The 14,758-nt window shown below is 33.2% G+C and overlaps 1 protein-coding gene across 3 annotated transcripts in view; it reads left to right on the top strand.

Moving 5' to 3' along the window:
- LOC128246408 (transmembrane protein 26-like) overlaps nt 1-10,647 on the top strand; it is a 68,346-nt gene extending 57,699 nt beyond the window's left edge. For all 3 annotated transcript variants that reach the window (XM_052964593.1, XM_052964595.1, XM_052964594.1), the window contains exons 2-4: nt 4,891-5,077; nt 6,263-6,466; nt 6,796-10,647. In XM_052964593.1, the coding sequence (XP_052820553.1) occupies nt 4,891-5,077; nt 6,263-6,466; nt 6,796-7,449 (1,045 nt within the window). In that variant the 3' untranslated portion in view covers nt 7,450-10,647. The remainder of the gene's footprint in view (nt 1-4,890; nt 5,078-6,262; nt 6,467-6,795) is intronic.
- Nucleotides 10,648-14,758: the final 4,111 nt, after the last annotated feature.

Genomic DNA, 14,758 nt, shown 5'->3' with positions numbered 1-14,758 from the left:
TCTTGAGCACTAAATTCCTACTAAATACAGACAGATAATTAAAATTATTATGTCAGGCTGTCAGTTTATCAGTCAGAGAGGCACTCAGTCAGTCAACCGGATAGGCAGTCAGTTAATCGGTCGGTCGGCTGGTTGTCAGGTTGTCGTCGGTCGTTTTTTCGGTCTGTCGATCGGTAAATCGGTCAGTCTGTCTCCCGGTCATTCGATCAGTCATTTGGTCGGTCATTTCTTCGTTCGTTCGTTCATTCTTTTGTTCATTCATTCATTCATTCACTTATATATGAATTCTGTACTACAGGATCTTGAACCTACAAACTACTAATAGTAAAGAGTAGAGACCGTATTTCCACAATCTGGTCTATACAGTACTAAGTTAATACAAATACAAAGATGTTGTATTACCCCGTACGATCAGTAGAACAACGTTCGGACGTTTAGTTACTGTATCATACACATGACTTTTATTTTTCACTAATATGAGACAAGAATATATACATAAAAAGGTAGTTTGTGGGAACAAGTTGATCATATAACGCTCAATATATAGAATGCATTGTGTCAAGGCTTGGTTTACCATGTTTTATATCAAACAAAATCATAAAATTAACCAAGATAAGTCGCTGTCTATAAATAACATATTCCAAGGCCTGAAAATAAATTCCTTACATGAATTAGATAGATATAAACACTTATGTCGTTATGGGTAATGCAAGATAGTTAAATCAAACTCATTATGTTGAGGTTTAAATGCTCGTATTCTCGATTCAAAATTCATTACTATTGTAGTCAAAGGAGACATTGACATATTACAACCATTGTATGCTCCCATCAGAGCGCTTGCGCAAGAATAATTTGCTATTCTTGTCAAAACATTGACACTCTTTATTGCTTTATTTCAATGGAAGTACGAGGGGCGTTCAATATATCATACAACAGTTATATGGATGCCCATACTCAATGTTAATAAACAACTTCATAAAAAGGGGCAAAAATAAAGACTTGTCAAATGCGCATTGAATTCACTCGTAACAATATAAATATGAAAACACTTGAGGGTATATGCAATAAAGTACTGGGTTTAGTATACGTATTGCAATAGCATAAATATATGTATTATAACTAACACTAGAAGTTGTTGTAGTAGTAGTAGTAGTAGTAGTAGTAGTAGTAGTAGTAGTAGTAGTAGTAGTAGTAGTAGTAGTAGTAGTAGTAGTAGTAGTAGTAGTAGTAGTAGTGGTAGTGGTAGTGGTAGAGATAGTGGTAGTGATAGTGGTGGTGGTAGTAGTAGTAATAGTAGTAGTAAAAGTAGTAGTAGTAGTGTAGTCGGTGTAGTAGGTGTAGAAGCAGTAGCAGTAGCAATAGTAGGTGAAGTAGCAGTAGCAGTAGAAGTAGCAGTAACAGTAGTAGTTGAAGTAGTTGTAGTAATAGAAGTGTATTATTATTATTATTATTATTATTATTATTATTATTATTATACTTTTTATGATAATTATAATTATTTATAATTATTATTATTATTATTATTATTATTATTATTATTATTATTATTATTATTATTATTATTATTATTATTATTTTATTATCATGAATATCATTATTATTATTATTATTATCATGAATATCATTATTATTATTGTTATTACTATTTATATTTTTTTTAATATTATAATTATTATTATTATTTGCACAGCACAGCAATGTGTATATATCTCTGTTGAAAAAGGCATTCTGATCGCTATTTTAGGGACAGTGGTATTAGTCTTTAAACAGACAATTATTATTAGTAGTCTTTAAAAAAGACTACCCCTTGTTTATGTAATTGTTATTCATAGTAAACTGGCCAATACTTGCATATGTGAATCTGCTCCTATCGTAAAATCTCTTAAACATCTTAAGAGGGGGGGGGGGGTGCAATGTATTCTGGTTGGGGGATGTTCAATGTATTCTCTCTATGATTTAATCAAGTGTAGACAAGTGGTAAATTGTTATTTAAGATATCAAAGGCGCTATAAAAACAATCTAAGTTTGATAGAAGTATATCCTTACGATGTACTAGGTTGCTATACGTTTGGTAATGACTGGTTTAGACTGTTTGAGCGAAATATATTAACATATATTGAAATTGAATAGTGTATTTGTATTCCGTTAATGAAAACTCGGACAAAATTTATTTTGAATTACCGTTTGAGCCGTCATTATTCTCTTCCTGTCAAAGTGTCTGCGTGCCATTGTAAGAGATTACCATTCAACATGTACGATTACGTATTATATGATATGATATGAGCATTATTTTATATTATCTACGTCGGTATTACCGTTCTAAGGACATTGTTTATAACTTAATGAAGGTCGAGTGTTTTCGATTCATTAACTAAAACAAATAGGATTTGTAGTGGATGCCAGTCCAAATATAAATGACATAAAGATAAGCACCAAGATACGCAATTCAGTTCAGACTAAACAAAATGAATCTCTGGCAATTGTAACCAATATGATATACATGTATGTAAATTGACACGTGTACAAATAATTCCTTCGTACTAGATTATTACAAAGAATGGCTGTAAAAAATGGTTCTAAGAGATATAGTAACATAGAAGTTGTTAGAAGTATGGTTATTTGTTTACAAATATACACATATATAATAATATTAAATGCTTTCTTGAAGTGGGATCCCTAGACATAAGTGTGCAAACAGCATTTACGGTCTGATTTAAAAATGCCAGTCTCTCACTGAAAAACTCGTGGGTTTCGAATCTCAAAACAAATGCATATAGACTCTTACATGGAGAAGCGTATGCTTGAATCAGTGGGCGTTAAAATGTGATTAGAGTGCACAAAGTAAATGTTACAGGATGTTTGTAAGTGGATGTTATTTCGAACGATAAATGACATGACAAAACCATCGAGTTTAGCCAGTCAGTTCAGACTAAACAAAATGTAATTCGTTATACGTACAATCGTACATTAAGCCTAAAATAAACCCGATATTAGCAAATGTAACAACAAATAGTTTCTTCTGGCTTCATTTCGAGGGATAATAATATAAACGAATTTAAATACTTTAAACATACAAATAGAAGCAATAAGAAACAAAGTTTACAAGTAGAATGTATCAATACATCTAGGGAGACTGATCATTCGGGGGGAAAATGCCATATTTCTAACAATGCGTTTTTGTACTTATTTAGATTATACAAAGTATGCATACAATGGACATGAACCATTTCAGAGAAGCAACTATTTGAAATACGAACATTTCAATCAAGCAAGTAAAACATAAACATAGTATGGGTATAGAAAACATAAAAATACTTTCTATCAATACACACATTTTTTAAATAGTTTTATTATAAACAGTATTTATTTAAACCGTGAACTTTAACTGATACTTTATTCATTACAAAAAAATAGACATGTAGTTTTTTTCAAAGCAGTTTCGGTATGATTTAATGAACCACCTAAGCAGAGGAAACGATCCCTAAAAATCTGAAACAAAACTATACTATGAACTACAGCCACCAAACAAACAATAACCCTGACTGTAGTGAAAGCAATAATATATATATGAAGGGTTATACTTTAATGATACAACATATATCTGAATGATAGAAATAGTTATCTCTTTTTGATTAAGATCCCGCATTAACAACAATTGTAGAGGCAACATTGTATATGGATTAACAATTGTACTCGCACTTCAGGTGCTTATATGATTACCCCTCTCACGAGGGTTATTGCACACGTTCACTTGGTATTTCAACTCTGCTCAAGAGAGCAATTACCTATACTTTAATGCAAATAAAATGCATTATTTACGTAAAAGATATATCGTCGTCAGTAAGTTCGGTGATTTGCAGAAAAAAGATAATATATTAAAGTATAATTCAAAGTCAACTTCTACGTGCAGTATTACTTTTTCTGAACCAATACGTCTGTTATAACAATAATTAGTGAAACTAGTGTTGCATATACAACAGCATTATATTGATTCAAAAAGATAAATTGGTATGCTAATTCATATTCAACATAACTTCCAAACACAGCCTCAGGGTTGACCAGGTGACCACTGATATATCACTAAAATTAAAAACTGGTCTTTTTTAAGTTGAATGAAATTGTTTTAATTCGTCTGGAAATATCAAGGCAATTTGCAGCCCAAGGAATATGGGATATAACGGTATGATCAGGTATATTACGGCAAATCAATTGTAGATTACTCGCAGGTATCTAAATGTTTTGTAAATATAGAAAACAGATTATGTCGTTGCAAGGGGGCGTTCACATAATTGCACCTACCATTGCGTATAACGGTCTCTAAATTAAAACAAAACACTGCTCTAGTCATAGTCCTTTCGTATTTTATGCTTTCCACATAGCTCTCTTTCAGAATGTTTTTTTCTTTTTAAGAGGTTTATATACGAAAGGAAAATCCTTTCAATCAATAGTTAAAGGCTTTGAATAATATTTCAGACACAATTAACATTTTCTTTCATTTTTATATATGTGGGTATTGGCTGTGCTTGCACTATGACTTTACCATTTTAAACTCTTTTCCATCTCATGGTAAAAATTTAGGGTTAAAAAGAGTCTATTTAAAATTCAAAAATATCCACTGATATGCTAGTATAAGTTGCAATCTAAACAAGAAACTGGAAGATTGTGAAATTCATAGTTAGTCATACTGTGGTCTTTATACGTTTTCTTGTTCACTGTTGCTTAAACCCTTTCCTTGTGCCTCTTAACATAAATTATGGTGTGTGTGTTTGTATTTTTTAATTTTGATCAATGTCAATTTACCTGTAGTTTTCATTGTATTAATTGCTAAAATGGTCCAACAAACTTTATCCTTTAAATTAATGAAACAATATTTAAATTTGTATTTTTCAGGTTTTGCCCAAGCGTGTTTTTTTACCTATTGAGCGTGGTACCAGCCATCTGGTTCCTCGAGCTGAACGAGATCGACAAACGAATAGCAGCACGAGCTAGCACACTGAATGCTACAAACCTAACCATAGAAACGTCCGGCAAAAATGACACCAAGGAGTCGTTAAATTTGAATTTGGAGGATCTTGGTGTATGTAGTAATTACTAGAATTTACTCTTAAATAACTCCTCAAATTGATAGATAAATTGTTGAGAATCAGCAACTAAAGCATTTTTATCATTTTATGAGCCTTCACACGTAAGTAGTACATCGCTAGCCCAACTCTTATGTTACTGTAGAAATAAGTCGGATAGTCAATGTTCCGTTATTTTTTGCGGTTCTTCTTTTGTGACGACATGTCTTGTGTCCGTATCATATTAACTCCTTATTTACGTTGAGCACTCACAATTTGAAGTAAAGATCCATTTAGTATTTACCTTCTTTTCACTAATAGTGCAAAGGTGGAGACCCAAACAGCTACTGATGACGATTTTATGATATTTCTGATATTTCTGTTTTCTGTGCTGTCTTGCTGTGTTTTGTACCTCTCGATAAGTGTTTATTTTGCCTTGATATGTGTGCATTAAATTATATGACCTTTGTTTAGTTTAAGGCTATGGGCTTGACTCTGTGGATTCCATACATAAAAGGATACTTCAAATGTTATCAAATTCGCTGACATAAATTAAAAAAAAACGTTTAATTTGATGGTTATTTGGGTCACGATAATTGGATCATACCCGATTCAGCTGAGCTGTGAATTATTCATCGCGTTGAACATTGATCGGATTGACGTTCGTGTATCTAGTCAGAAAATGAAAGATGCGATGAATTTATATAACCTGTCACTATATATCAAGTTATCAGCTATGTCTGATTTACAGACATAATTGGTTGCTAAGATAATTGCCTGTATGGTTTGTCCCAGTAGATTTCCTTATATTGGGATCGATAAACAGCTCTAAATCCAATCATTTTTCGGTTAAGATATTTTTTATGCGTGTGTGGTCGGTTTTGGTGTTTTAGCATGTGGTGTGTATAAGTTTGTGACTGTTGCTCTTTGGAACTCTAGGCCCTTGGTTATTGCCACTAAACAGGATTTATTAATATGAATGTTTGACTACTATGCTTGTATGTGTTTTATTGTAGTCAAATTTTGTCGATGACAATGTTTAAATGCATAAGGTTCAATACTATTTAAAGGCCAATAATCACTTCTTCGTTGTTGTTTTTTAATTTTTAAGCAGATTATTTGAACGTCAAGTCATATAATTCATACAGTCAGGAACTTTAAACATGAAAATAAAACAATAATTATTTGCGTTTGTTTTTCAGCTTTCCATATCTATCCCATTAGCAATCAGTGCCGACCTATGGTTGCGAGTTTTGGAGCAATTCTTACTCCTTATGCTGATTGTTGGGCGGTGGATTTTACCAAAGGGTTCCATATCACATGATCAATTGTCCCAGTTGCTGCTTGTGTATGTTGGAACGGCTGCCGATATTGTTGAGTTTTATGAGGCCTTTAGCGAGGAACAGGTGTGTTATTATTAGAAAAATATCATCAATGCAAATATTTTAAGTAATTAATTGCAATAAGTAAAAAAACATTACAGATACATTCAGACCCTTCCTCCGGTAAACTTTATGTTCACTGTACTTACAAGACAGTCAAATGTACAAAGAAAACAATTTGATATTTTCCAAATGTCTTCAATATTTCTCATTAAATAATATAATCTAAAAATGTGTATATATTCCTAGTACATTATATAATCCATTTTCGGGTAATGCTGTATCCAGCTCTAAGTAAGCATATGTAATCTGACAAATCATGCTTATTTATCGTATTTTGATTTTCCAAACAGGTGAAGTACAACCGACTTCTGTGTTATATCATCCTCGGCATTTGGACTGTGTCCCTTCTGCAGTTCACCATGGTCCTAACGGCCACCCGGGCCCGCCGAGATCAGATTGGGCTTCCAATGCAACGTCCGGAAGAGAACACAGATGGATGTTGCAATACGGAACTATTTGGCATCCTGACTTCAATTGCACTTCAGGATCTTCCGTTCTTGTGTGTCAGACTGATTCTTATATTCAAATATCGAGTGGTGTCCTACACAAACATGTTTTTCACTTCGAAGAACTCGCTAGTGATAATTTTGTTGCTCTATAGGCTGATTGTGGTGCAAAGCGAGGCAAGGAAGAGAAAAAAGAAGCACAGGCAAAGCCTGACATCAATGATGTCACAGATGAATGATTTCACTGCAAATGGTGAAAGCAAACATTTAAGACATATACGGAACAATAATCGATCCAAGAGTACACCAAATGTCCACCAGGCCATCGACAACTCGTTGCCAAGACATTTGAGAAAGAAGGCAATGCTGCAAGTTCAAAATAAACACAGCGCATCGACAACGACCATACCGTCGGTTTGTACTTCTGATTCAAATCTGAAACTAATGGACAATTCTCGTCGTAAAAGTGCTAGCCCATTGACACTGTATAAAACTTGAGGTAACCGAGGGACAATACTGTTGTGTGTACTGATTTGATTTTCTTATGACCCCAGATGATTTTGATATCATTTGAAAGTTCTGTACGTGTAGAAAAATAATTTGCCGAACAATATATCACTAACAAGCTATTTTGGCCTTCAACAAAAAGCAACCAGTGCAGTTGAATTCTAAATAAAGAACCAATAACTTTATCTTAAAACATCAGTTTGTAGTTTGTGGAGTTTATATTCAATATGAGCAAGTAATGCCCTTTTAAAGTATACTAAGATTATATGGGGTCACAAGGCATCAAAAGTAACATTATTACCAAATTAAACAATAAGTTATCTGTTCAACGGTTATCTGAAGTTTTTCTTGGAAATCTAATCCAAAGATTTTTCATTTTGACCAGTGCATACTGTGTATCGTCAAGAATATGATATAGTCACAGAAAGGTACCTGAGTAGATCAGGTTGGCATATGTGAAACTTTAGATTTTCATTTTGATATCATGAACGGATTTGATGATTGGATACACATTGCGAATCTGATAAAGGCATACGATGTTACCAGTACGCTTTTTGTTGCAATCTGTATAGTGTTTAGAGGAAAGTCCTTCTTAACCCATTTGAAGTAAAATATGACGCAAGCTTTTGTGGCGACAAACATGTGAGAACCATTATATCGTACAGGAATTTACAACTGCTTTACAAGACAATATTAAGCGTTCAATAAGTGACTTAAACCTATAAGAGCTATGCCGCAGCATGTGCGTATAATTATTTGATTCAAAGGATTAAAACTATTGACTGTAATCATGTTCTATACCTTTTTGATTCTAGATGAACTTAGAAATAGCTGAAGCTATGGCCATAACGTTTAAGTCAATAAATGAGAGTGAATAGTCACTAAGGCTTTGAATCTGTTTAAAGATCTATAGAACGTTAATTTCATCTTCACCAAACAAACATTATAACCATGTATATGTGGTAGTCATGTCAATGTCATGAGAATGACCATAGAACCAAAGATAACATAGTCAATGCCTTTACAGAACAAAGTGATCGATTGGACTCATTAACGATGCGATCTGCTGGCCAGAAGTATCAAGGAACATTAAATGTGTGTCGATGTAAATACGAAAAGAAAAGAGTAATAACAATAATTGATATGAAATGTGCGAATTTTATTATCGTTTTTATTTGAATAATCGTATCTCTATATAGCTAATACGTCTATAGTCAAAATATTGTTAAGGCATAGCACATTTTATTTCATATTTACCAACAAATACACCCAAAACTAACAATCGAAAGAATACCTGAAATAACGACGTCATCTTACCGCCGCTTTGTCTAATAGGTTATGTTGCACCTTTTACAAAAATGGAACTATAAGAGTGGTTCAATTTTGTAATGATCATGTTGCTTAAACATCTTGTTAAATTGTAATATTAATAGTTTGGTACAAGTCATTTTGACAACAATATTTTCTTTAAAGTTGAATTCACACGTTTATTTTTTTTATATTATGAAAATAATATCACTTGACGTCATCTGATTGCTTAACCACACCTAGATTTATTACTGAAACTGATTGTATTGTTAAACTATCTATAAAACTGTTGTCAATGTTTGTTTTCTAGAAGGACAAACTTCGACAAAAATACTTTTTGGAACGAACATGTTTCATTATTTGCAATTATAAAAACAACGTTTCTTATAATCATTTGATTGATCTGTCTTGCTCTACCTGACATGGGCAAATCAATGGAAGTTTAAGAGTGCTTACTTTTAGCAATGATATTTTTACTAAAACATTTTAAACTGTAGTCAAAATATTTTTAAACGAAAAGTTAAGTACATTATATTTACTTGAAAGAAGCATTATCGTGCTTCCTTTATTTCAGTTATGCAACAAACGTCATCTGGCGTTTTTTTATTGTTCCGTCATGCTCTGCCTATCCATGCCTTATTAGATCAAGCAAAATAAGTATACCTTGGTACATACATGTTTGCTCTTTAAGAAAACATTCAGACAATTTCTATGATATAAATCAATAGACATCAACATATTCCTAACACAGAGTCCAAAATTTGTATTCATAATATATATATATGTCGCATAAACTTCACATTTTTAAGACGTTCTGTCGTTGGCGCCATTACAAGTACAATTTCCAATTTCCATGTACATATGTATAAAAAAGGAAAATGTAGGGTTATTCATGGGTCTGACATTGGTCTGTGTCTACAGTAAGTTAAGTTTATATTTATACTTGTAATCTTGTAACTCGATGCCAGACAGCTCGACATATGAGAGACATAGATTGGTGAACAACTAAACTTCCAATTATATCATATATCCCGGGCGTCTGGCAGAAATGCAACCGAAACCCATTTGTTTAGGTAGCTGCTGAGCCAGCAACCGGCTATATTAGAACAAGCACGACTAGGCCAGGAAGCCTATGGAATACGAGTTAATGCCTGTTTTCTTTATTTTATATTACCGCCAGTTTATGATACAAGGTAAACGGTAGATTATGTAATCTGAAATACAAGAAATGATTTTATTATCATACGATTAAGTCGATTTAGTACAGCAGTATATTATAAAACATAAAGTTGTTATTCTCTTTCAACAAATGATATTGCGAAATACTTTATTCGATTCCGTGTCATCATTACTTTTTGAGTTTAAAAGTTTACAAGCTTAAGAAAAATGATATATATAAGTCGATATCATCAATAATTAATGGTAATTAAGATTATTTCAGAGTATGTTTGAGTCAGTAATGGTCAGTGCACCCTCTGATACATATTCATTTTGCAAACGATTGTTGAGGCCATATGATAACATTCTCTTGTAGGACTTGCTACCCGCGCAATTAGTGTTTCGTAATATTTAATCACTCAACACCATGTACTTTATAAAATCCGTGTTGATTAATTTGTTTTCCTTTTATTAGATGCATTTTATTTTTTAACTTGATTTTGTATAGTGTGGGTTTGTCATTTGTATTTTACAAAATAAATGCTTTTTCATATCAAACACATGCATCTTTAAATTAAACCAACTGTTTACATTTTTAAAGCATATGTTGAACACTTGCGTTCAACATATTATTTTACAATTGTTTTTGTATGCGATTTGACTGATATATTATACATGTTTCCTTATTTAGATGTTCATATTTCCTGTTTTCATACTGATGCTGATAAATGTTTTACATAACTATTGAGCGTTGTTGTTATAACATCTGTAAACGGCAGTGGCCAACAAGTTTCCAATAAGAGTTGCATACGTGTTTGTTGTCGGATCATTGTGGAGTATAAGCTAAGTGTAAATAGAAAAGAGGAGCTGCACTCTGTATTTTTATGAGTGCACCGTTTTGCCCTGGTGAAGACTAATATGGGCACCCTTCTTCCTTTGGTAAATAAATTGCTTAAGACTGCCACATCGTTTGTTTAAATACACGTTATATATTTGGCAGTTGAGACTTAATTATACTTTTACTAAACACAATTTGTAAACTTTTCTATCACACTCATAATGAATATGTTCACAGCCCAATACGATGTGTCCTTTACTCTCTCAGCACCCTGGCTCTCTTTTTAATCACGCTGTCGTTTAAAAAAACCTGGCTTTAACCGTACATTTGCGTCAACCCGACTCGCTTACAATGTCTAAAACGTGAGTTAGAGATCCATAGGTTGTCAAACAAAATGTTGTTCATAGATATAGAAGGAAGATTTATCAGCAGGAAGAGCACTGCTAATGGATAACAACATAGGCACGTGGTTTTAAATCCTCCATGGAGTATAACTTACCAATTATGAAAACCAAGGTCATTCGTATTGCGCATTATCATTTATTGAAGCCCCTGTATCACTTTGGTCTAAATTATTAGAGAAAAAATAAACGTGAGTATATCACTATCGTGATAGATTCTCATATATTGACTGATAAATTCCCGAGGTCCTCACGATGCTTTAGTAAAAAGGAATGTTGGGGAAATCCAACCTTGATCACTTACTCACTTCATGCTAATGAGGTAGATAAATGGGTGGAGTATAGCGCTTAGCAACAAGTACCTGAGCTGTTGCCGGAATAGACTGGAGATATAACTAGAGAAATACTGAACATTTTCAAATGAAATTTTACAAGCCGAAATTAGGCTGTGTTTCCAGATGCAAAATTCGGAAGAGTATTTAAACTTCTTTTATATTTTAAATATTTGACTTAATCGTTTTAGAGCATTTTGTACAACTTCGGTGTAAGTCGCTATATTCGATGTTTGATGGAGCCAGGTCAATATGTTTAAAATGGGTTTTAAACTAAGATTTATCTCAAATAAATGTTAAAAGAAATGCGAAACTGAATTTGATCAAAAGGAGTACGGCTCGCATTTGTAACTCTATCTATCGCAAATTTAATTAAATGTTCCCATTAAATCGAAATAACAATCACATTGCGTGAAACTCACTATTTAGAGACCGAAATGAAAGGAAGCTTTATTGATTTGATGATAGCCATTTTAAATGTTCAAGCTGTAGTACATTTTTCGCATATATCTCGTGTTTCTTAACGCACTCAAATTTTCAAAAACACGGAACAGGAGATGTTTTTGTAATGTTTTTTCTTAATTTTATCATCGATGCTTCACATTACAGAAGTGCATTTAGCTTTTCCAATAGACGGAATACGCGATGCTGTTTTAATATGTCTCCAAGATTTGAACTTCGACAACGACGGCTCCACCGACGGAGATGGCGTCACCAAGGCTATGACAATATCTCAACAACAAAAAATGATCTTACAAATCTTTATTATTAATACCGAAGGCATCTAAAATAAAGATGGTCATCGTTAATTGTTTACATTTTAAGCCTGTCAGTAACTTGTAGGATTTCGTAGAGAACATTTTATGGCAATTCGTTTGCTTTTAAAATGTATAATTGGATTTGTTGCTTTCGAATTATTTAATGAAATAATTTTTGGTATATGTAACTTTCAAGATAAAACGCACTTATCAATAACATGTTTTTATGAATGGTAAATGTTTCTGCTTTCTATTTTGATTTTTTCTGCGTCCATAATATTCAGTACTATTTAGAAATACACCGTGTAATGTCTTTGATTATTACTTTTAGATAGTGTTGCATACCTTTCCTTTATTATGTGCATACTCTACCACGCAACTGACAGCTGTGTTTTATGGGGCACTGTTTTAATTACGTGAGTATTTAAAGACAGAGAGTCTGAATAAGTTACCATTTTGATACAGATAAACCGTGTTTTTCACCCATAATTCCATTTTGAAAAGTATATGAAGACTAATGGGCTTAATTAGTCACATAGTATAGATGTCGATGAGCTCAAAGGCAAAACAACAAAAACGTACCTTAAGGTACATGACCACGTTACTCCGAAAAATATGAATGTCGGCCGATTTCAATGAAACTTGGAACAAACAATCGTCAATGACTCTACTTTAACGAGGTGTAATATTTTTTTTTGAATCCCGTGTTTTGTTGAATTACAGCGCCACCTAGCGGACACGTGCTATTTGGCGCTAACATTGATTAAACCGTAAAAAAATATAACTTTACGGCTTTTTTTTACAAAAAAAAAAATAGGAATATAATTTATTGTACGATGAATAAATAATCCTATAATTTTAGTATAAGTATTTAAGAAATAAATAATTAATTCTAAGTTTTATGACAAAAAGGCTTTAATAAGAAATCGCCAAAAACAGATACCCATCGGTGAATTTGACGTATTTATCTCGAAAACGAACTCGGGTAGGGTAAGTTTTTATTTAGTCATAGGAAACGGAACGGAATAATGAATAAAATTATGTAAAAAAATAAAAAATTGACGGTGAGGTTAATTGCTAAAAGATATAAGTAACCTAAGAAAATTGATAGAGTTAGCGTGATTTCTACGCCACCGTCAACGTCAATAAAAAACACGTCAAGTTAGTGACGCCATAGGTTTGTTTGATGCATGAGAATAGTTGTGCAGTGTCATTTTGTTTATGCAAATGATTTTAATTTCACTGTTTGCAAATGTTGTGAATTGCAATCAGAATTACGAACAAAGTCAGAATACTGATAATATTGTTTGTCATTTGTTATATATGTTCTGAATTGATATATAGTAGTTATGTATACGGGAGCGAACTAATTAACGTTAGTAAGCTTTCTAAACATATAATTAGATAACGAACTTAAGTTTAGTGGAAATGCCGCGAAATTGTCATTTATACGTTACTGACGTCATTTTAAACGGATTGTCCTTCCGGGCACGTTCCGTTAACAACATCCGGTAAAGATGAGGAGGAAAAAAGGTCAGTTTATTTCTAAGAGAAACGCAAATCGAACCTCAATAATAAACAACGTGAATGTGGAGAAGAAAACATGCATTTCTGTTCCCGAAACCGTCCCGCCTTGGCTAGAAGGTCGCAGAGTCGTAGAAATCGGTGTAATTTTGGAAAGATTAAGCTCCTGTAGTTCTTGTGGAAACAGTTTTTGCATCAATGGCATTGTAGGGGAAACTATATATGGCCTTGGATCTATCCTTCATATCAGCTGCAACACCTGTAGGATGGTTAATCTGGTGCCTACGGGAAAACGGCATTCCACGAGTGACGGCTCCGCAGCTAGAAGATGTTTTGATGTCAACACTAAATTAGCTGCAGGTAAATTTTGTCACCATATCAATAGCCAGCGTTGTGCCAACAAATGTAGTGAATGATGTTAGACTTGGCACATAATGTATAAGTGAATTAACGTCAATACATACAGTATAAAAAAACGCCCTGACATATTGTAACGAAATTTGATTCCATTGATTCCATTTCATAGATTCGTCATTTCCTAGAAAAAAAGCATTATTTCTAAAACAACATTTTAAGCAGTAAAATGAACAAAAGTATAAAATGAGTGCACCATGATTATCGATTATTATGTGAAGGCGTCAATAGCGCTTAGTTTACTTGGTCGAAAACAAGCTTGTTGTGTATCTCTTTTAGCGATGATCAACGCAGGTGTAGGAGAGTCTCAGATCAGTGCGATATTTGCTGAACTCAATCTGCCTGGAATCAGTAAGACCGCACTGAAGGCCCGCGAGCGAGAGATCGGACCATCTATTGAAAGTGTGGCCGAAATCTCGTGCACCACCGCTATTCAACAGGAGATGAAGTTGCTTCAAGAAGTTAACAACATGTAAAATATTATTTCAACACGCTTTTACCTGTGCATAATTAAATATCTAAGGATGAGTTACTACTGTTGATAAAATATAGATGATGTTGGTGATA

Source organism: Mya arenaria, chromosome 9 (assembly GCF_026914265.1).
Source record: "Mya arenaria isolate MELC-2E11 chromosome 9, ASM2691426v1".
Classification (NCBI taxonomy): Eukaryota; Metazoa; Mollusca; class Bivalvia; order Myida; family Myidae; genus Mya; species Mya arenaria.
The sequence above is the reverse complement of the archived record's forward strand: the minus strand, read 5'-3'. Positions and strand labels throughout refer to the sequence as shown.